The 24393-nt window shown below is 42.3% G+C and overlaps 1 protein-coding gene and 1 long non-coding RNA gene across 3 annotated transcripts in view; one reads left to right on the top strand and one right to left on the bottom strand.

The window, feature by feature from the left end:
• Positions 1-22851, top strand: part of LZIC (leucine zipper and CTNNBIP1 domain containing) — a 30470-nt gene extending 7619 nt beyond the window's left edge. The window contains exon 7 of one of the 2 annotated variants that reach the window (XM_083454345.1): positions 22766-22851. In XM_083454345.1, coding sequence (XP_083310471.1) covers positions 22766-22842 — 77 coding nt within the window. In that variant the 3' untranslated portion in view covers positions 22843-22851. Of the gene's footprint in view, positions 1-134; positions 4189-22765 lie in introns of those variants that run through there. The other variant, XM_083454346.1, reaches the window with a different exon arrangement.
• Positions 1123-22855, bottom strand: LOC310683947. Its single transcript, XR_014514575.1, has 2 exons — positions 22764-22855; positions 1123-8742 (listed from the first exon to the last, which is right to left on the bottom strand). It is a non-coding gene; the product is annotated as an uncharacterized lncRNA (long non-coding RNA).
• Positions 22856-24393: the final 1538 nt, after the last annotated feature.

Here is a 24393-nt window from a genome sequence, read left to right on the forward strand (position 1 = left end):
CTCTTGTGTGATTAGCATGGCTATATAAATTTATACTTGTAATTGTTAATCAATAATTATTTCTTGGACCCTGGATGTTGCTGATGGAATAAAGACAGGATTTTAAAACAGTCCCTCTTTTTCATTAACTGCAGGATCAGGCGATAAGGTCTTCGCGCTGGCAAGTTTTGAGGTAGAGAAATCAAAGCAGTGAAAGCAGGCTATGTTCAGCTGCATTGGATCTGGGGTTTTTGTTTTTTTACCATGTTGTATTTGTGTGTTTCTTACAAACTTTTTTGTAACGCTCTTTATCTTAAAGGCAAGCTAACCTACAATGAAGATCGTTTTTGAAGTGCCCTTTGGCGAGCTGGGCTGCATAAGCTCAGAGGCTAAAAACACTAAGTGGTACTTTTTAAAAACAAGGAAATGAAACCAACTAACTTAATTGTGTAACCTTTTGAATGTATGCATTGTGTATGTATTTCCCCCACTTTAAAATGTGCATTTCTCTAGTAAAATGTTTTTCTCTATTATTTTTGTTACATGTGATGGCAGAAAGCATCTCTCTTCAGCAGCTCTTGGTGCTTGATGGCTGTGTGAGTTTGGTTGTTTTGCTGGAATTGTGTGGGGTTTTTTTAAAGTGGGGTGGGGGAGAGAATGTAGCTCTAGTGTGGAATGCGACACAGTTTTGCTTGTCTCAAAACAAGCTGAGCGCCCTCCTGCCCTCCCGGTTTCTCTTGGGGGATGAATGGGCAGCATTGTGTCCTCCGTGTCTTGATTGGCAAACAATAGCAGCCCTGTTGGGAGCTTTCTGGGCCAATTTAACATTGTGGACCAGAATGACAGGGAACGCAGTCAATAAGCCCTGTTTCTGGCCTCCTACGGTAGCCAGGCGTGTTATTGGCTACAATCTGCCATTCTTCCCTCATGTTTTGGGAGGCCGGCATGAAACTGCTTCCTTCCAAGTGGAAACAAACACAGAGGAATCCTACTTTTTTTAGATGCTGCCTGTTCTGTTGCCGAATGAAGGTGGTGCTTGCTGTCTGTTGATCTTGTTAGCCCTGCAGGCTCCCTGTCATCTTCCAGGCCTGACTTAAGATGCTGGTTGATTGTGACTTATCGGCTTGAGCTAAAAGTTCCCTCGTCCCTTTGGGCTCCTTCTCAACAATTTTCACTTAGGAGTATGGGAAATTGCCTTTTTCCAAGCCTATCAAGCTCAGTGTTGTTTACACTGACCAGCAGCTGTACACCAGGATTTCAGAGGGGTCATTCCCAGCCCAACCTGGAGATGCTGGCAATTAAACCTGTGTTCTTAGGTACTCCACTATTGAGCGACAGACCTTTTTGTTCCTCTCCCACTCTTCCCTATGTGTATATGTCCCCTGCCCATTTTATCCTTGCAACAATGACCCTGTGAGGTAGGTCAGGCTCAGAAAGAGTAATTCGCTAGCCTGAGTAGGGTCTTGAATCTGGGTCTCCTTAGCCCTAGATAGAAACACCACACTAGGTTTCTCACTGGATGGTGGGTAATTTGCCAAGCTGGTGTCTGTGGAGGGCATCCTCTTGCTAGGCCCATATTTAAGGAGTTGAGACATCCCTGAAAACTCCATCGGAAGAGGGCTTGTTAGGACTAAATCCCATAATCTGGTTGCAATATTTGTAGCTTTTCCCTAAATAATTGCCTCTTGGCATGTGCAGAGTGCCTTTAGTGGTGCTTCTAACCAAGTCTTACTCAAATTAGCAGACATGGCTAAATTGTTAATTTTAATGGGTCTACTCAGAGTAGGACTTGGTTGGCTACAACTTAGTAACTATCCAACTGGGTTTGTTTTTTGTTTTGTTTTTTTGCAGGGGTGGGGGAGTGGTGTTGGAGAGCATATCATTCTGCCCTACCATCTCCTCTATACTTGTTTTTCACTTTTTTGCGGTTTGAAGCCATCCACATTCTTTGTCTCTGTCATTTCCCCCTTCATTTTTGACCTTAGTTTGTTGCAGGACTCACCTATTCAGTCTTAACAGTTGAATTTACATGCAGAATGCCCTTTTCCTAATCACTACAGATCTTGTTCACTTAGAACCCCAGAAAGTGAGTGGATTTGAAAAACTGTTTTGATTTAATCCTGAATATGAAACTTCTTCCTTGTTTCTATCTCTTCTGCTTGTTACAGATCGTATGTAAGCTTGCCTGGGGCCTGATTTTAATTCCTTTTTAAAAGAAAGTACTGAATATCACCCCTGCCAATCAATTCTGTTACCCTTGCCACAGCTCCCAGATGAACTCATTGTATAGTAACTTGAGAAACTGCTGCTCTCTCCCTCTCCCCTCCCCAGTTTAAAAAAGGAACAAGCACAATGCCTATATTCTATTTTCCTGGCTAGCAGGCATGCGTAGGTTGCCAAAAGGGTGCTGGCTGTAGCATACTGCAATGCTGCCAAAACATGACTCTCCCTTATTCAGCAGTTTTTGGGAGTGCAGGAACATGAGGTTGGGAGGAGCTGCTCGCTGGGTTATTAGTGAACAATGGCCACAGTAGATCAGCCATAAAACAGGCCACTACCTTCCATGGTTTATAGATCAGTTATGATGGTACTTTTCCAAATAGGATTATGAGTTCTGAAACTGGACAAGTAGAAAATGTCCCTCTGCAGTCTCTCCCACTGCCCACAACAGTGCTTCTACAATACCAAGGCTGTTAAGCCACCAGAATTAAGAGGTAAATCTTTTGCTGAACTCCACTGATTCACGTTGCAGGAGCTAGTGGGATGTGTGTGTTTGAATGTCCCTCTTATACCTGTTCCCAATGCACACTCTTCCCTTTCTTTCTCTTTCAGCTGCAGAGGAATTGTATGTCAGAGAGAAGGCTAGGTTATAAACTCCCCAACTCCCACCCTAGGAAATGACTGTTTTCTGTGTGCAGGGATTTGGGGTTGTGAAGTCCAATTGTTTATCCAATTTCCACCTGTAGCCTAAAGTGGGTTCAGTCTAGAAAAAGCTTGATCTCCAGTGAGCAAAATTAGGTTGAGAATCTCCCCGTAGGCTGGTGTTCCTCAATTTTCACTGTCCTCAACTCAAGACCATACTGCCCAAGCCTCCTCCAACGTCAGACACACAGAAGTCTGAGGTCAGGTTTACTTTTGGACCTGGGACTGAATGCTCTAGTTCCTTGGAGCTAGGGTTGCCATATTTCAAAAAGTAAAAACCAGGACACCCCAAAATTGTTGATTTTTTTTTAGGAAACCACTGAAATTGTTGAGCTTTTCTTTACAAAAACACCAAAAATGACTTGCCTAACATCCAGGACAAAGCACTGCCATTTGGAAATTCTCCCCAGATGTCAATTTGAAATCCCAGTAATGTCCTGGAAAATCCGGACGTATGGTAGCCCTAATTGGAGCTGTTGGAAAACTTCCTTTAGTCATAGATTTGACAAATAAAAAACAAGTCGCATATGAGGTTTTACAGTGGAGAACATGTTAGGGTTCCCTTTTCACCCTGGCAGGGCCCTTTTGCCTTTAAAAGCTGCCCAGTAGGTAAGCAGTAAAGATACAATGGAATACAATGGAAAGCTCAATCAGCTGAATTTCTGCCTGTTATGTAGTCTGTTCAAGGAGCAAGAGCCCCATGGGAAACTTGGGGAGAAGCCATACCACCATACCTAGCATCCTGTTCCTATGTGTGGTGGCTTATGTCCCACAGAAATATGGGAAAACCCTGGTTAGAGAAGAGAGCAGGTCTACCAGGAAGTGTGTATGCATTTGAGCTTTGTGACTCTGAAAGCCTCCGTGCAGCATTTCCTAGAGTTAGGCTGCTTTTGACTGCCCTGTTTGTGGTCTTCACTGCCCTCTGCGGCTTGTGATTAGGCCTTGGCAGTTGGGAATAGCATCCTTTTAAATGTTTCTTCCCTTTTAAAACTGATGGCTAAATAACAGCTTGTGTGAAGTCACAGTGGTTACAGACCTTCTTTCCCTGAAATGCTGTAGCTGTCTCATTAGTGATGATTAGAGGGTTAGTTCCTTGCCTGCAGAAGGGAAGCTTTGCTGCTGTGCCATTGCAAATCCGTGCCTTGAGCCAAACCCAGCAGTCACACCGGCTTTAAACAGGCTTCTTCTTCTGATCTCTCTCCCTCACTCAGCTTAGAGATTTGCATTTACTTGTCTCTCTTTGCATATTGTTCATTTCACTTTAATAAACCATCACTGAGAAATGCATTTTATCTTTATTGTCAATTTTATATTCCCCCACCCATCTTCTTTTTAAGGGCACAACCAGTGCCTTATAACAACAACTTTCCCCTTAAAATGCCAATGGTTTCAAATACGGCATTTAATTTGGAATACATTCTTTTAGAGGGTTGGATTTTCTTGTTAGGCATCCAATACTTGAGCTACTGTTGCTTGAAGCAATTATAAATAAAGCTCAAGGTGCCTTAGTGCTGCTGGCGTAAAATTGTAATCTCTTTTCAAAAACTTGCCTGCAAATTGGTAACTCTGAAAGTCCCTCTTCAGGTGTGGAAAGCAGAAGGAAAGTTACTTGGCGTGAGAACATATACATCTTTTTTAGTGAGCAACATTCTCCATAGCAGGGGTGGTTAGCCTTTTTGGCTCCACAGACCAAATCCTCATCAGGATTGGCCATGTTGAACAAATTTATCAGGTGGGTGGCCCTACCCACCTGTCAATCACCTGACAGCACAAGGACATCAGGTGCAAAGTGCAGCTAAAAATGATGCTGGCCCTCTTTGTTTTATACAGGACTTTTGATGGTTTGCATTGAAAGCCCTACTAAAATGAAGGGAAGGAAACTGTTCTAGCAGAGAATTATGATGCGTACCTCTTTCTGATTCAGGAAGGGGTTTGCATGGTATTCTGCCCCTGCTCATCAGCGGACAAGTGGGAGATTAAATTCTGATCTGTTCCCTAATGGGAACAGGTACACAGCCAATGCAGGATTTAACCCTGTCCTGCCTGCAGTCACATGATGATGTTGCAAGAGACATCAGCTGATGAGCTAGAAGGCATGGTTTGAGGGAAATGGATGCATAGGCTCACTTCGACCCCCTGGCAGGCGAAGATTGGCCCAAGGGGTTGCCACCTCTGCGCTTTTGCTTTGCTTTCACAGTAGTCCTGTGAGGTAGGTCACTTGTCATTGATTTTCTGCACTCAATGCTCTTTTTCTAAGTTATGCAACATTATGAAATACAAAATATACTCTTTTTGCCTCTTAATCTCTTCTCTTCTGGAGTGGGAACAAAATTTCCCAACTGCAAGAATACTTCATTAAAAGTAAAAACAATAGCTCATAATATGGGTAGTCCTCATAAAAAGAATGGTCATTTTGGAGTCCAAAAATGCAGGATGTAGTTTATTATATTGATTGCCCATAAAATTGTTTCTGGTGAAAAGTCAGAATGGGCGCTCTCCTAAGGGTGTGAAAAATCCTAGTAATGATGCCATGGCAAAGATTTCAATTTGACCAGGAGCAGCATCTTAACATCAGAACTAATCTACCCCTGTGGTCATAAGGAAAGTCTTGGTGTGTGGTGGCAGCTGGATTATGAAAGAATCCTAAATGAATTTCAAAGCAGATTATCATGGATGGCTAACGGCAAGAGATTGAAGCAGAGCGTCTTTGTCCAGAGTTAAGGCTGGTTGTGCAAAGCAGCAAATGGAGGAGCTAGGGCTTATGATACCTGATTTTCAGCTACGCCTAGGAAAAAAGATGCATAAAGCAAAGGGAACTGGAGGTGTCATGCAAAGCTCCAAACTATCAGCAGGAAACTATGGAAATGTATAACACCATTTAATGCCTTTAAAAAGTGGGGGTTGGGGGGGGCTTATCCCAAAGGGTCTTACATTGTATAATAAAACACACACACCAGTCACCCAATAGTACATCATTTACAAATAAAAGTCATTAAGCTCCCTAATATAATTTGAGTTATGGGTTAAGATTAAATTATTTTTAAAAGATGTATATGGGAAAGCAAGCAGGTTTGAGAACTCTGTACGGCAGCCATTTAAACAAAGAAGATGTCACTTGCTGTTCCTTCTGTACATCTCTAGGGGATCAGACCATATCAGACTAAGAACTGGGTCAGGAGCAACAGCAGCTTGCAAATAGCTTCTTGTCCTGTGCTCAATCTCCCCCATCCCCTGCCTTTCCTGCTGAAATGCTTTCCCATTTGATTCACCCTTAATGTACCTGCATTTTTTCTTTCTATCCATCACCTTATCCTCTCCTAAAATTCTGGCCCTTGGAACAAGGCAATGCAAGTTCTGCAGCAAAGATAATTGACTTCCCCCTCCCAATCACCTATCAACTGCATGTCCCTGCTTTGCATTAGCTGGGTACCACCAGACTTTGCAGAAAGGCAATCAATAAATAGTAAATAAAATATTTCATGGGGGTATGGGCACATATATAATAGTGGTCCTCAAGTATTCTGAGGTGGAACTTTCCCCCCCTCTTGCTGCAGAGGGAAGAACTAGAAATTGCAGGGAAGTAGATTTTGTCCTCTCCTAAAGCAAGGGTGGGGAATCTGTGGCCCTCCAGCTTTAGTTGGATTTACAACTCCCATCATCCCTGACCATCAGCCATACTGGCTGGGACTGATGGGAGTTAGCATCCAATAACGTCTGAGGGCCACAGATTATCCCCATCCCTGCCCTGAGACGTTTATACAATCAAGCAGCCAAATGAGGACAAAGCAGAACATATGGTGTGTTTTTAAAATTGCATTAAGCCTGTAATTCCTTCAAAAGCCATCTCTGTTCAGATACAAAGGGTAAACAGATGCCTTAATTGCAGGTCTCCCACCTCACATGAGGATAGAATGTCTTTGGATATTTCTTTGCGCTTCACACACCGTGCTAATTAATGTAACTCTTACGGAAGGATCCCAGAGTGATGTTTCCGTCTCCCCCCCTCCTCCGCTTCAGCCTGAGCTGACGCACTCAGTTTTTCTTAAATAATTAATCATCATTACTGCCTGCTGCTTGCTGGGTACGTGTTAGTGATCATCTCAGATCCCAGCATATTTACACCCTCCCAGTTCCTGTCTGCAGCTTGCTTTTGCTCTTTTCACAGGCTTTCATGTTAAGGTCTTCATTAACTGACAGGTTGTAGATTTCTGTGCCATCGTGCTTTGATGTCCTTTAAGTACTGAAGCACAGATTGGAAAGCACAGGCCTGTTTGTTGCTGCACATTATTGGATACAATATAAGGAGAAGTAAAGGAAACAGTAACAACACCTGGGCAGCCAAATCCTCTGGGGTTGGCCTTGCATAAAGAATCTGGGGGAGGATTTTCTACTGTCCAGCTAGGTAACCACTGCCCCGCTACTGATATTCCTTAAGCAAGAAATCCAGTTCCTAGCTCCTCTCATTATGCAGCTATGTCCTACTTGTTGATTTCTTCTCTGTGACCTCAAAGTGCGGAACTCTTCTCCAATAATAATAATAATAATAATAATAATTTACCACTCTGGGCGGCTTCCAACAAAATATTAAAATACAGAAATCCATCAAATATTAAAAGCTTCCCTAAACAGGGCTGCCTTCAGATGTCTTCTGAAAGTCTGGTAGTTGTTGTTCTCTTTGACATCTGGTGGGAAGGCGTTCCACAGGGCAGGTGCCACTACCAAAAAGGCCCTCTGCCTGGTTCCCTGTAACTTGGCTTCTCACAGTGAGAGAACCGCCAGAAGGCCCTTGGCGCTGGACCTCAGTGTCCGGGTAGAATGATGCAACAGCCGCCTCATACAGAGTCAGTACTGTCAACACTGACTGGCAGTGGCTCTCCAGGATTTCAGAATGGGAATATTTTCCATCCCTAGCCGAAGCTGCAGGGATTAAAAGCTGCATGCAGAGCATGTGCTCCAGCGCTGAGCTGCAGCCCCCTGCACTTGAGGCAGATGTGCACTATTGTCCAAAATATCTGGAGGGCACTAGAATAAAACATAAAAGGAGCTTTGCTGCTGCATCAGGCCAGTGGCCCAGCCAGCCCAACATCCTGTTTTCACTGTAACCAACCAGGTGCCTGCCAGAAGGCGATGAACAGGACCAGAGCACAACAGCACTCCATTTAGTGCTTTACTGCTCCTATTCCCACCCCGAGACGTTCTAAGCCCCGCCTCCCGACGACGACCCCGCCCCAGGCTACTTCCACGCCTCCCTCTCCTTGTAGCTCCTCCCTTCCCCGACCCCTTCCCCTTCGGCCACGCCCCGTCCTCCGGGCCACGCCCCTCCCCGAAACAATAGCCGCCTTCTCCTTCCCCAGCCGCAAGCTCCGCGTTGGCCACGCCCCCTTTTACCTCAGGTTGCCGTTGGAGGCGGCTGCCTGAGGCGACGCGGCTTGCCGCCTCTCAGCGGCCTCGGGCGCTGGGACGCGGCAAGCAGCGGCGACGGCGGCGGCGGGTCCCTCCCACCCGGAGTCGCCCAGGCGCCTCCTCCGCTCCCTCCCTCGGTCGCCGCCGCTGTGAGTCACGACGACGGAGGGAGGAGGAGGAGGAAGAAGAAGAGCAGAAGCAGCGGCGGCCGCTTATACACACACACACACCGTTCGGCGTTTCTCTCCCCTCAGGCGCAGAAGGAGGCTCAGTCGCTCCAAGTGCTGAGAGGACGAGGGCACGATCCTGCCTCTGCTTCCCTCCTTGTCTACGCGGGAGGGCCACTCGAGGGCTCCTCCCAGACCCAGTAACAACAACAACATCATTATTATTACTAGTGCTGCTGATAACTGCCGCCGCCGCCACTTCAGGTAAGCGCTTTACGCCTCGCCTGGCAACAAAAGGCGCCGCGCGGTGAGTAGGCGACTGCTTGCTTGCTTTTTCTGTCTCCCCCTCAGTCCGCTTGGCTGCTCGCGCACGCGCGCTCGTCCGTCAGCCTGTTTGCGCGCGCCTCGTTGCTCGTTCGAATGTCCGTCCAGCCGGCCGTTGCTCGCGCGCCCGCGCCTCTCCCCCGACTCTCGTAAACGTCACTCCCCTTCAGCGTTCCATCTCCCCCCCTCCCCCACTGCTTGCTCGCGCGCCCTCCGCCTCATTTCTCCCCCCCCCCCCCATTTATCCAACCATCCTTCTCCACCCCCGAAAAAAACCCCTCATTTCCTCTAAGCAGCACCACTCACCGTCATGGAGTCACTCTTGCTCGCTGGCTCTCTCTCCCCTCACGTATATACATACACACAGCGCTAGAAGCATCGCTAAGTAGTTTTAAAAGGTGTGGTGGGGCTCACACAGGCCCGTGAAACAAAATAATCGTATGGTAATTTGTGTGTAACGTATAAATTTAGGGGTTAGTTTCAGAGGCGGTGGGGTCCTGCTTCTGGGCATCTGGTTGACTGTTGCGGGGACAGGATGCTGAGCTAGGTGGGTCTGATCCAGCCGCAAGCCTCATCTCAGGTCAAATCCATGGTATACATTGAGAGCATATTCAGCACACACTTCCTCCTCAGAATCCTATTAAGTCTGGTTTCTACCCCTCAGATACCATTTTCAGCATCCATAACAAACTGCAGTTCCCAGGATTTGGGGGTGGGAATACAGTAATGTGCTTTAAACGTGCAGTGAACATGCCTTAAATGTATACTGTGGATCTGCCCTTGATGTTTTTCAGTTCTTGCTGCCAGGGCTTACTCTGAGCTCTGGAATGGTCCACCCCATCTCATTTTTTTTTTGCAGATTAAAACAAAACATGAAAAATTCACATTTAGATTGTATACATTCATCCTCTAAGAGACATTTTTGCATGCTTGCATTTCCCCTAATATGCATTTTTCTGTAAAATATACTTCTTGTGCCTTTTTAAATAAAAAAAGTCTAAACTGCATTGCCAAATTCATACAAAGGCTGATCTACATATAACTGTGGGACCATCAAATTAGATTGGTTGATTTCAAAATGTGGATCAATTTCTTTTCCATTCCTATAGGATGCCAGCAGGGTTTTAGGGGCTGCTCTGGGTGGATTGGGCCCTCTGGTTATATACACATTCAAATTAAGACAAACCTTTTACAACAACGTGACTTTCACACATGAGCACATTCATCTCTAGCACCACTTCTTCCCATCTTCATCTACCTTTTTCATATATGTACTTATAAGTCCCTACCACCAGTCAATGCCATCTATACCCAGTCCAGTGACCACAGATCAACACAATGTTTGCAAATAGAAAGCAATGAAGGATGACTGTGGCCTTGTCGTGAGTGAGCATCGAAGCGTGCTCAACAACTTTGTAAGCAAAGAAAATTTTAAAATGTTAAGTTTAATACTGGGGTGGAGGGGAAGGGTAAATGATCTGGGGGTTTAGGCTCCCTGGGCCACCTGTTAACAATGACTCTGGTCAACACAGGATGCACCAATCTTACACCTTCATAGCCTGCTTATCTTCTCTTCCTAAATTGTGTTCTCCAAAATTTCTGAAGAGTGGGTTGGTGATAAACGAATGTTACCTGTTCTATCTTTAGGAGAAGTACATTCAGGTACATGTGCAAAGGAGGGGGTTCTTCTCTGTGGTAATTGAACGGTTTTATTTGACTTGGTGTTGTTGGTTTGTGTAGTAGTGTGTCAGTAACTTTTATGTTGCTTTGTGTACCATCCTAAAATCCATTTTTTGGGGTGAAGGACAGTTTGTACATTTCAAAAATAAAATTAGGACAAAAATAAGTGTTTCTTCACATAGCACATAGTTAAATTAAGGAATTAGCTTTGAAAGGGTGTAGTGATAGCTACCAACTTGGACAGCTTTGAAAAGGGGATTAGACAAATCCATAGAGGATAAGGCCATCAGTGATTACTCCCTGTGATGACTGTCTACCCTGGTATAAGAGGCAGCATGCCTTGAAAAACCTGCTGCTGGGGAACATGAGCCAGAGAAAGCTATTGTTCTCATGTGCTGCTTGTGGGCTTCCCAGAAGCATCTGGTTGGCCGCTGTAAGAACATAATGCTGGACTAGATGGACCACTGGTCTCATCCAGCAGGGCTCTTCTTATGTTCTGATGTTAAAGGAGAGGGGCTTTTCTGTGGTGGCACCCCTTACTTTGAATGTCCTCCCTGAGGTGGTTCAACTTGATAACAACACTGCAGTCTTTTCAGTGACAGGTCAATAAACTCTTTATTTGCTGAAGCATTTTTCAATGGTTATATCTGCTTTATAGTTTATAGTTTTATAATTTGCTGCCTCTTAGTTTTATCACTGAATGTAGTTATATTTATATTGTATTATACTGACCTGGTTTGTGCTTAATGCTAAGGTGAATGGTGGTTTAGCCTTAGGTAGTGTGGCAGCGGCAGCAGCAGGACCGGGATAGGAGTGAAGCAGCCCCAGTTTTTGCTCAGTGTACCTGCACACTTGCTTTTTCATGTTTACTCATGGTTTGACTTGGCATTATGTGCAGATGGGGCAACTGTATTATTGTAAACCATCCTGGAATACATCAGGAGAAAGAGTGGTTTAGATTTTTTTTTAACGAAATGTTATTTTGGAGGGGGGGGGGTTGATGATGGTGAAATGGGTGTGTGTGGGAACCTTACTCAACTGGTTCAACCTGTTGTTTCCAGTGAGCTCTGCCACTACTTACTCCAAATCAACTAGTTTAATTCTTTAAAAAAGCTAAAGCAAAAAAGTAATAATCTTAATTCACCTACCCAAAAATCATTTGTTCAAAATCTTCTTTTTCTTTCCTTCTCTTTGGGTGTTTTCTTCTTGTATGCTTCCTGTAGGGATTCCTTCAGGACTGTCACACCTAATGTTTCCTCACCATCTCCTAAACCTTTGTCTTACACACATGCAGAAAATTATCCCATGCTTTCCGAATCCTGTCCATTGTTTTTTGCTGCATTCTTTTAAGCATGCAGGGGGAGAAAGCCATCTGTAGTTCTCTCTTTACTCTTCTTGCTCTTACAGCAGCATCATAAACAGCTTCACCTAAAAGTCATTTAGAGGGATATGGCTGCCACATTTCTACATGACTTTCTGTGGTCAGAGCTTTCAAGGAGCTGGTGGTTTGTAAACAAATTTTTTTTTTTTGCAAAACTGTCACATATTTGTCATAACTGGTAAACTAAATGACCCCTGTTTAGAACCAGAATAGCAGTATTTCCTAATCCCTTGCAGATTGCTCCAGTCCCACACCTGCTTGAACTTGCTGGCAGCACTGCTAGGCCCTTCTTCCTCCTCTTAGTCATAAAGTTTTTTATTTCATTTTGAAATGTATTAAAAAGAAAAGAAAAATAACTGTAACCAAATACAGTGGTACCTCGGGTTACAGACGCTTCAGGTTACAGACTCTGCTAACCCAGAAATAGTACCTCGGGTTAAGAACTTTGCTTCAGGATGAGAACATAAATCGTGCAGCGGGAGGCCCCATTAACTAAAGTGGTTAAGAACAGTTTCAGGTTAAGATCGAACCTCCAGAACAAATTAAGTTCTTAACCTGAGGTACCACTGTATTAGACACAGCAAACAGAAAAACAAGACAAATAACTATGTATAAGAAGTGTATTTGTGCATGGATTGAGTAACAATGTCCAATTCCAAAAGAGGCTAGGGTTCTCTTCTGATAAATAGTTGGGGTCGAAGAGTGTCCAGACCACTATGAAATTATTGTATATTTGTGCACCAGAATGAAAAAATGGTATCTTGGCTCATTCGGACCCCCTGATTCTCACAACTAAACCCCATGGCACAAGCCACAGGAGACCAGACAAAGCGCAGGTCTCGCTAGTTTGAGGGTTCAAGTCTGGGCAAGGAAATAGCTTGCATCCCAGTGGAAGAATCCTTTTGGGGAGGACCCACAGGTAGAGTACCTGCTTTGGAAAGGTCTATGGTTCAGTCCCCTGCATCTCCAGTTAAAAGAATAAAATAGCTGGGAACATGAAATAAATTTCCATGTCTGAGACACTGCTCATCAGGCTAGGTGGACAGATAAACACAGTCTGACCTGATTTAAGGCAGATTCCTCTATCTCGCAGCCTCCTGCCACACCCATTTCTAGTCTTTCCTCCAGCAGTTGGCTCTAGACTACCAGTTGCCACTTTGTATGTTGCATTTTCAGATGTACATTTAAAACAGGTGAAACACTTAAAGTGAGAACTTGGCAAAGAAGTTAACACCATTGCTTCACAGCCGGCTGTGACAAGCAGCAGATATTTGCTGTATGTTCACTTTATGTTAAATCCAGACAGTCCTTTGCCTAATGTGCAAAGTTACCCACCTTTTCCTTTTCCTTTTTTTTTTTTTACTTGTGAATGCTACTGTCTTGTGTTTAATGTTTCAGATGTCTAATATGTTGGCATTTATTCATGAGGTCCTACTTTTCCCCCTTTTGTACTGTCTGAAGCAGCTTTTAATTCAGAGATGGGGAGACTGTGGCTTTCCATATGTTATTGTCTCCGTTTCCCACCAGCCACAATTAGCAAGGCCAAAGGCCAGGGATGTTTTAATCCAACAACAGCTGCAGGCGCACATATTATCCATACCTGCTTTAATTGCTGACCACCCCTCTCTTCATATTGTCTACATCTTCTTTCACTTCAAGATTTCTTTCCCCGCCCCCTGCCCCACTTCAGAACCATTTTGTTAGGTCTGAGATTGCACAACCCTATCTCTTAACTCGCTTTAGGATACATTCTCAATGTCACTTAAACTCAGTGCCCTTAAGCCTTCCTTTGTAATTTTAATCAATATTATATTAAAAAATGACATAGGTGATCTATGGGATTTTTTCATATATCTGTGCTCTATTCTGGCTGGCTCCTCACATGCAAATGCTGTGCACGAGCAGGGGACAAATGTATGAAGCTACTCTCCTCCCATGTTGCTATGCCCATCACCCTCCAAAAGTTGGAAGTCTGAAGTGGGGGATGTTCCCTGCCTCAAACCCCAGAGAGCCACAGCCAGTTAGCAAAACCTTCTGAGCTAGATGGACCGATGGTGTGACTTGGCATAAGGCAGCAATGGGCACAGAGACGTGGTGTGAGAGTGGGGCAGGCTAGAGCTTAGCAGGTTCAGCCTGCTCACATGTAGCATTTGCATGTGAGCAGCATGCCTGAATGGGGCTGAAGTCTATGGGCAAAGCACGAGTTCTAATCCTAGTTAACTTGAGTATTGAACCAATAAGTTCTTCAAGGAGTGTTTTGCATATAATGTGAATATGCGAAGCCCCTTCTTCTCATGCAGCCCCTGCCCTTACTACATTCACAGTGACATTTTTTGCACAAACATACTTCATAAAAGTAAGCAAGAACTTATATTTCTGTATCAATGATATTTTCCCCCAGGATTACCGGTATTTTTAAACATACCCTTTCATTAATGTCAAGAGCTGAGAGAAATATCCACCTAACTCCCGCTCAGAGTAGACTTAGTTTAATGAACCTAAGTTAGTAACAATCATTAACTTAATGGAGTCTACTCTGAGTAGGATTGGCACAGACTGGAAACAAGCTAAACTGGATATATACCTTTGGCGTTTCAGAATGTGTTTATGTTCTTAATTAGGTTATTGGACAGTGGTCTAAAACAAATGCACTGTGTATCATCTCTATTTTGGGTCTAAGATTAATCTATCTTTTGTCTGCTTTTTAAATACGAGAAGGTAAACTCAAGGGTTGCTGCTTGAGAATTTCAACCTTAAAATAAGAATTGGAATGCATGAGCTAACGTGGTCTACTTGCACAGTCAGAATTTGCCTGTAGTTATGTGTGCATCAGGTATTATAGTACTATTTTCTTTTTTCTGTAGTTTTTATTCACTTTGTAAAAGGATGTTTCTTTCACTCAGGAACCTAAGTTTAATTAACATGCAAGTTTATTAGATCATTTATTCTCAAATGGTTGGCTAATACTAAGCCACTGATTGCAGAAAACTTGTTTGCAATGCTGCCTGCATTTTGGGGCAAGGTAAAAAGAAGAGTACACACATGATTTGGGTTGGGAGAAGAGACTTCAGAATTTGGAGCTGACAGGTGGAGTTGTGAGGCAAAAATGCAGTTTCTGGGTTTGGGAATTGTGGCTCAGGAGGCCTGGACATTAAAAGCCCACTGAGCTGTGCATTGAGATTTCAGCTACCTCAAGTTGTAGAATAACATGAGTTTATATACAGTTGTGCTGTTAGAAACATTGTACATGGTAGCTTGTGGCTGACATCCTTGTCCAGAACAGCATGATTGTTGCATTTTTAAGCATAACTGGTGCTGTCAACAATGGAAGACTTATAAGTGAGTTTATATAGAGAAGGCATTGTTCAGCAGAGTACAGTCTTAACTTGTCTTGTGCCATTAGCTGTAACATATGGTAGAGAGATCAACAGTTAAAACACAAACCTCTTTCATTTCAGAGGACATTTTCCTTCAGTGCATAAGATGCTTAAACCATATTCTTTTTGTCAGTAAAATTCTTAAAGAGCAGCTAAAGTATAAAATTCTGGTTGAACACTGAAAAAGGTCCTGCCTTAATTGTATGCAATAAGTCTCCAGAAATCCTCAAACTATAATTTCGAATGAACAATGAAGTTTTGGTAACTAAGCTGTTCATGTGGGTTAATCGTGGGGTACATTGTATAATCTCTGTTCAGTTAGTGTGCAAGATAAATGTTCTCTAGAACAGACACTTCTGAATAAGTCTAGTATGATAAGTATTTAACATAATTAATGTTAATCCTGCATAATTCAAGTTTGTACAATGATTAATTGCAGGCTACTCCATAGAGCTTAGTAGTAACTCATATGACTCTTCAGCCTTATATCAATTTCACTTTCTCTTTTTGCAAAATACTAATGCAGTAGATTAACACTGATCAAGTCTTTCTATTGGAAGATGTAAGAAGTATATATTTAATGTCCATGCTAACAAGTTATCTGTTACCTTTGGTATATTGGTTCTGCTGCATAGCATATTTACATATTTAACTTTGTCTAGAAAGGAAGGAAACTTCACCCTGCTGAGGACATTTCCTTCTCTGCTTTTTTTCCTTTTAACTGTTAGTGTAATGACCTAGTGCCATAAAACTTAAACACAGACAACTGCAGGTGGGAAATATTTTGATATATTAGTCTGCAGTTTAAGGTGGAAGCTTCTGAGTTTGTGGAGAGCAAAGGAGATTGAGGTGACTTCGACTTCCTGACCACCCCTGAAACAACAATGTGTAGCTTGTGCTAATTAGTTTAATGACCCTCCAGTGTGAAATCAAAAGTGTCTTGTGCTTCCTGTTGATTCCCCCCCCCCATAGTATCACAATACTGCAGTCAGTGATTTTTGTGGGGTACAGAGTGGTTAGTTTGGAAGACTACCAAGTACGTAAAACTTTGGTGCCTACAAAATAGAAATATATTTTCTACCTGTGGTCCGAACAAGAGTTTTAAGAAATACAGAGGAATAAGTTGACAAACATTAAAATGATCAACTTATGTTGATAATTAGGAAAATACAAAATCGCTCACAAAAATGATCAGATGCACTGTTGCCATGTTTTATTTGCACCAAATGATAACCTGCCACAGGTTTTATGCCTTTCTTAGTAACCAGAAACACAATTTCAAGAGCTATCTACTGATTTATTTTTTTAGTGGCTTTGCACTGATTAATAATTTGCCATATGTTGTAAGCAACCAAAGCATTTCCCAGTTGTTTCATTTTCTTGCTGACAACACAGAAACTGTTGACATATTTGTGGCATATGTTTTCCAAGCTGTCATAATGAAATAGTGTTTGAGAAAACCTTTGACATGCCCAGATATAATGATTAATGCATGAAATGTCATGTGTGACATGATGAAGATAAATAATTACAAATTAAGTGTTACAGTAGAAAATGCTTTATTGCCTTTACCTATACAGTATTATAAACAAAATCAAAATGAATTACACAACTTCTCTGGATGTTTATAACATAGGGCTGCCATATTTTTTATGGTCTTTCTTGACATTTTTGTAATGTTGAGCTTAAAGAAGCTCAACAATGGGGTTTGTCTTAAAAAACTCAACAATTTTTGGGGTTTCCTTAAAAAAAGCTAAAAAACATTTAGGGGGGCCTGGTTGTTACTTTTTGAAATATGGCAACCCAGTGCTTTAAGTACAAAAATTCACAAAATGTTTAGGGGTATACCTACCCCCAAGGAAAAAGCACTGTGGAAACCCTATTATGACATGTCACAAAGCTTATAGTATGCCCTTTTTGAGTTCTGCTAAAATTGGCCTATTTATCTGTAAAGTATTATTGCACTCTGCTTCATATCCAAGGATCCAGCTCCTTTCAGACATTACCCAAACTGCATAGAGAGACACAGATAAATGTGAGTAAGCTTATGGGTTAGTTAATGTTATTTTTTGTTTATAAGACTGACTAAATAGCTCTATACATTTTTGAATTTTTTTATAGATTCACTTTTTTAGTCTGACTCTCCCCATAGATTGACATTCCTTGGGGATGGATCAACACAAGCAAGCTTTTCAGCCCTAGCTTTCTGCATAACCAACACAATTTTGGGTTTATGAATCTTTAATATCAACCCTCCTTGCTACATGCAAGCTGCTTTTGAAAATGAAGTCGGGTTTAAAATAAAGGAAAAGTTGACTATCCACAAAACTGATAACATTTTTTTTGTTTTGTTTTTTGTTACCAATTATATGAGGCTTCTGGGGAGATTGGAGGTCTTCAAATAGCAGGCATAGTAATGTGTTAACTATAAAGATGGGCCTCATGGCTAAGGATAACTTGGTTTACAAATACAGTATTGTATTCTGTCCCATTTTTGTTGTTTTTCTGAAAGATGGAATAGGCTTCTCTTTAAGGAGGTGTAGTTGTCCATAATTTGTAACAAGATACCCCCTCCCACATTAACAAAAATGTTTGGCTGTCATCCAGCCATGGAGAGACCTAAATATTACACAACTGTTTGACATGCCATTCTAGGGTATGGTGCAACAAGGCCTAGGCCAGCTTTCCTGACCTGTTGCCCTCCAGATGTTTTGGATTACAACTCCCATCAGCTGCACCCAGTGGGAGTTGTAGTCCAAAAACATCTGTGAGAGCATCAGGTTGATGAGGTTGATTAAAACACACTTCTGCTTTATGTATCCAAATACTGCAGTTGCCTGAAGGCAGAATGAAGTTGTAGCTTTTCTCTAGAATGAACACTGACTTTAATAAGGCTAGATATGTTGGCTGGCTGGCTGGCTTGAAGTACAACAGAAGCTGTCTTTCTCTGCTGACAAGGTGATATTTGCAAAAAAATGCAATAGGTTGCTTATGCCTTAAGGACAGAAAAGAGTAACAAGCTCAACAATAATTCACAGTTAACTTGACTCCATGTGGTCAGGCAACATTACCTAGGGGAGTTCTTGAATTTGACTTCATTAATGCTCTCAATGTGTTTTGAAATCTGTTCATGAAAGAAGCTATAGAAATTCAAAGATCATGACCAGGGGAGGAACATTTCCCCCCAATTTGGGTTTAGAAATTAATATATAGGTGACTGCAGCTTATTTTATTATTATCATTATTTTCATGGGAAGGACTGTAAAAGCTTTGTCTTAAAGCTGTACAGTATTAGCCACTTGGATGGAAACTACCATTGGAGAATTCAGTTTGAAGTCAAATGTAGCTGAAATTGTATACCAAGGGGCCTGAGCGTCCCTTAGAAGCTTGGTGTGTTCCAAAAAACCTAAAAAATACAAGACATCAAGTATTCTCGATCTTGCTGTTCAATTATAAATGGATAAATGTTATGAATTCTGTGTTGCTGACATCCCTTTGGAGAAGTGAATTAATGCAGTCTTCAGCTGCCTGCGGTTGAAGGCCATGAATCACATTGAGTGAGTACAAAATAATCAGAAGTGTGGAATGGGTTTTTGGATTTCAGTTATTTGGTGTTTGTTGGAAGATCTCATTGTAAATAAACAAGTCTTGAAGATGCCACATCCTTTTGCCTGTTGGGATCATATTCTAACCATTAAAAGTGTCCTGCATAGCTGCAGAGATTAAACTGGAGAATAGCAGTGTCCATTTAAGGGAACAGCTTAGTGCCAGTTTTTAAATTCCGGCTTTTGTGGAGTAGAAAGGTTGGAAATCCTCTGCTCTAGAATAACATTTGTTTATTCCATAGAACATCCAGTTCCATTGGATGTTAATCCATCTCAAGTTCTTTGTCTCCTTGCTAGTGAGAGAGCTGGATAGAATGTGAGGAGATCGACTTTTAGATGCAGAACACTGTTTAAGTTTTATGTTAAGCATTTAATGTGCTTCTTTTTCTGTATAGTCAGTTTATTACTTGACAATTAATTATGCATTGGTCACTTTAAAATACCAGAGGTAGAACAGGCTATGGTCTCTGACTTGTTGGTGAAGTTATGCACTCTTAGTCAGGTTTACTTTGGCCAGGGCTTGTGTCAAGAGTCTAAATCACTTTACTTGCTCCCATGAATGTCAGCTCAGCAGCCCTTGTGTAGAAGTTGTGAGAATTGGTTGTGTGTATATGGTGCTCCTCTGCTGAAAATGGTGATTTGGAAGATTACTGTGGCTTCCTTCATGATAATAATGGTAGATATGGTAGTCCCCTAGCATACTTTTGATTGTATACATGACTGCAAGTAATGGCAGGTTCCACAAAAGGGTAACTGGGACTGGCATTAAATCCATGGCTGAGGTACCTGTGGAATTTGGCCATGCCCCCTGAAACCACCGTGGCTCTCCATAAACTGCATAATGAGCAATACTATGCAGGCCTTGGTGGTGATGGGTCAGCTGTCGTACAGCTGTCTTGCTAAGCATTGCTTGCTTTTGGGACCTTAGTCATCTCCACACATACACACCCCACGTCTCCCCCAAAATATCCTGTTACAGAGTATTTGGGGATCCTATTTCTTGAAAGTCCTTGTGTAGTTGAACATTTCAGATTTTTAGTTGAAATGAAAATCCTTATACATGGCCGTGTAGTCCTTGGATTCAAGGTCATCAGATACTGCACTTAGCTCTGTCACTGACTTTCTTTGTGGCTTTGAATGCATTCATTGGAACTCTGGGCTTCACGTTGCTCACTTGTAATACAGGCAACTGCCTGGTTGTGTGGGGGCTGCGTTCCAGGCATTCACACATGTTGACAGAACACACATAAGCCTGCCCCGCTATGCCCCCTTCCGGGTACAAAATTACCCATGTGTCAGCGGTCGTGCGTCAATTGAACATGTGCAAAATGGTTGCCGCCTGTATATATTTATGTTGGGTGCAAGAACATGTAGGCAGTGAATTAGATCCAGACTTAAGTGGCTCGCCCTTTAGTTACATTTAAAACAATGAAACTTAAGTGTGATTAATGTAGCCCAGATCCAACCCACTGTATATGAAGAAACACGAAACTGTGTCCAGCATTATTACCATCTCTGGGTTGACTTGTGTAAAGTGAAGAGGGGAGGTTGCTCATATTTTACTGTTTGCATAGGTGTCCTTAGTCAGAAGTGTTGGAATCTGCCTTTTAATGTTTATGTATGAGTTGCTTTAATCGGTGGATTGTTGTCGTGATACATTTAGGTTAGATCTCAGCTTGCAATTTATATCTGAGATCCTTTCCTGATACCTCCTGGTATCAAGGAGATATTTACTTTTTTCATAGAGTCTGTGGATTGTTTTGGACTACAACGCCTATCAGCCCCAGCTAGGACAGTTGTGCTTTTGGGAGCTGATGAGAGTTGTAGTCCAAAACATCTGGAGGGCTTTAATTTAGAGAAGGGTGTTTTGGTGTATCTATACTCATGTTCACAGCAATGCTTTGAGAACATCCTGCTGCAGTAGTGAGAAATAATAACAAAGTATTGTCTGTTAATAAAATGGATACAGCTAGAATGGATGTTTTCTGTAGTTCCAGCCTGTTCCTTTTCTCAATAATTCTGAAGCTCCTTTGCTGAGGGTGTGAAGCGGGTGTTTCATTTTTGTAGACATCAAAAGATCACTTGGTTCCTGTAAATGACCCTTTTGTCAGAGATGTCCTAGGGCTCTGTTACAGATTTAGAAAGCAAAGATAGCAGGAAGTAATTAGTGAAAAAAATTGTTAAAAGATTTTAAAATAGCTCTTTCTCTCCTCGGGGAATTTTCTCTTTCAGAGACAAGATGATACTTCTGACTTTTCTTTTTAATGTGCTTCTAGCCCTTCCTAGTGTGTTGCAGTGCAGAGGAGGGTTTGCAGGAATCTCAGCTGTAGTGTCCCCTCCTGATGGTGACATTCTGGGGATTAGTTTGGCATCTCTTCCAGATGCTTTGTGGGATAGTAGAAATAAGCTGACACTTGGGATTACCAGACTCTGACCTCTGATTGAAATGTGTGGGTGTGTTCCTTAAATCAACAATTTTTCCAAGGAACCTTGAGGGTCCTCAGACATTATTAGGTTCCTCTGTAATCACTAATTGCAGACAAGCTTCCCTGAAAGACAGCTTGCCCTTCTGTGACTTATATTTTCTGAAATGCACAGCTATAGGGAAGGGTTGGGTGTGGTTTACAGTGTACACTTTGGTCTCATTACTGCCCTGCATGAAATAATAGACTTGGGCAGAGACTTATGTGAACTGCCCCCTTGTAATAGTCTTGTAAATAAGCCCCCACAAGTTAATAGCATGCAAAAAAGAGAAGAAAAGAAAAAGAATCACTAGTCTATTGGGGGCTGGCAGAGGAGGGACTACGAGCTGCATTTCTGTACTGGGTGTGGAAGAGGGGTCTTTCCTCCAGCAGCCTGTTTGGTTTCTGTGCTGGTTCCTCTGCCATCCTGTTCACCTGTCTGCATAGAATTTAATGCACTTGCCTGTGTGCAGTTCTTGGTCGTCTGTGATTATGAGCCTAGTGCTTAAATACAAGGGTGCCCTAGGCTGCTATAGAATACACAACGGTTCTGTGGCAGGACACAGGGATTTCTGGGCAGGCAAGTCATTGAGGAAAAAGTCTGAAACCAACTGACATCAACCCCAGCCATGGATTTTGAAATCAAATTGTACCATGTAGTTCTATAGTCGATGACTGAATTAAATTTATTGTACTTCTCACCCATGTTAGGTGACTTGCTAAACTTGTATCTGGGTTATACTGCTTCAGGCTACAGATGACAGCTCATTTGATAGAATAGTCATTCCTACAAAAAAGAAAAAGAAACTGAATCCCTACACCTACAAAGCAAGCTTGCTTGGAATAAGCAGTTCTGTCTTAGCCTTCTTTCTGATATATCACTTTTATCTGTGGGGATATTTGTTTGTTTGTAACATTCTATCATGTGAGCACCCCAACCCCAACCCAAGTAGTATGAAATTGAGCAATCCAGACACAAGTTTACCACCTCCTCTACTGTTCTTACTACTATGTTTTAAATCAATTACATCAACTGTCCCCACAATCCCTGGTCATCTGCATGGTTATGGTATTGTTTCCCAAAGCAGCTCCTATCAACAGTCAGTAACAGGCCCTTCTATAAGGCTTACAAGCTAAAAAAAAGAAGAAACACAAGGGAAGAGGAGGGAGTGGAAAAGGCAGAGGAGGGAAATCATTCCACCCACATGTCTATCTTGTGGCACAGAAATTAATTTACCTTCTTTTGATTAAACTCTTGATTTCTAGTGACAGAAGCTTCTTTTTCAGCAGCTGAGAAGTTTGATTTTGCTTCTGAACAACAAAGCTTATTGAAATGGGGTACAAATAAATTACAAGGAAGACAACCTATTCTTTTTGTTAGACAACACTTGAATGAGTCCAAAATATTTAGCATACCTTAATCTGTGTTAAGTTGTATATTAAAATCACTGTTTTGTTTCCACAGGGTGGCATTTTGCAGTGTTTCCAAGTTGTGATAACCAAGGCGAGGCGAATAGTCCAGGGAGATTTTCTCCATCTTAACAGAGCCAGGTAAACTGAACAGCAGCCTGAACCCAATATTTTGTTTTGAGCTCCAGTATGCATGATGAAAGTGGTGTAGAATCTATGTGACAGCCTCTTGTGAAATGTCACACCTGTCCGTACCCTCAAGGCCTGCTACCAACATTTTTGAGATACTTAGGCTGAGAATATTTTGTTCATAGAAATGGGGCTCTTAAGTCCTGAAATGATCAATATATGTGGTGGTTCCATTCATTAGTTCATGGTATTATTATTTCATGCCGGGGGGCGGGTGAGGACTGAGGAAAGAATTTAGGCAGTAAAGCTTGCAGGGGAAACTGCCAGGGGCTGCCCGTGAGCCTTCAAATTACACAGCAAGCATAACTTGATTCCAATTTATTGTATATTGGAAGATGCCATGGGCAGCTTGCCTTCACCCATGTAGCTTGGATGTGTCTTAAAGCCAACATGGTAGAGTTTGTGCAGGTTTCATGTTGTCTTTGTGGACAATTTCAGTGGCCTACTTAAAACCACTTAGCTCTACATATCCCAAATAACCATAATCACCCATGTGTCCCACATTGGTGTCTAAAATAGATGAGTAACACCTTTTTAAGTTCATGCACCAGTTAGGACTGTAGGAGCCTATAGAAGAGTGACTGCCCCTTGGCTGCAGAATTTCTTCCCTCTGAGGACTCGGCAAAGAGAGTCTTTTAGAGCATCATCAGAAAGTGAAGTAAAATGTATACTGTGAGCAGAACAGAACACCATCTCTTGATAGTGGCCTGGTTCTCACATCACACTAAGCCAAACCATGCAGGTTCCCAGAGAGGAGATTGTGGCCACTTAGCTCTTCCCCAATTATTTTGCTCCTGTTGTATACTGAGCTAAGTCATGGTTTGGCTTATGTTTTCAGTTGGAACCTGACTATTTAGCTGCCGAGTCCAGAGGAGGAGGATTAGCATGATTAGCTTCCCTGCATGTGATCTTTTTGCCTATCTTTGGCTGTTTTGCTGGATGGTAGCAATCATGCCTTGCTTCAATGCCCCTATAGCATTAAAAGTTTGTCTTTTATCTAAACCAGGGGTTGTCAACCTGGTCCCTACCGCCCACTAGTGGGCGTTTCAGCATTCTGGGTGGGTGGTAGGGGGTTCTACAGCACAAGCTAAATCCTCCTTCCATCGAGCATTGGTGGGCGGTAAGGAAATTTTACCATCAAGAAAGATGCATTAGTGGGCGGTAGGTATAAAAAGGTTGACTACCCCGATCTAAACCGTAGTGACTTTAACATTCAGGGACTTGTAACTATGTTGTCAAGTTATCGTCTGATTCATTCATTTTTCTAGTATATTTTGAGGCACGAGGTTTATACTATCATTGGATTGCTGTGTTGGCAGTTCAGAGATAAATGCCATTCAGCCACAGCCTGAACTGAATAATCATAACTGTATTAAAAAAAATTCTGTTTCCTTTCCCTTTTCCCACTTCTAGTCTACTCTTATTTTAATTCCTTCGACCTTAGAAATGAAGTGAAAGAAAGGGTACTGTTCACCTTAATGCAGGGGTGGGAAA

This window comes from Podarcis tiliguerta (assembly GCF_965153285.1).
Source record: "Podarcis tiliguerta genome assembly, chromosome: 8".
Taxonomy (NCBI): Eukaryota; Metazoa; Chordata; class Lepidosauria; order Squamata; family Lacertidae; genus Podarcis; species Podarcis tiliguerta.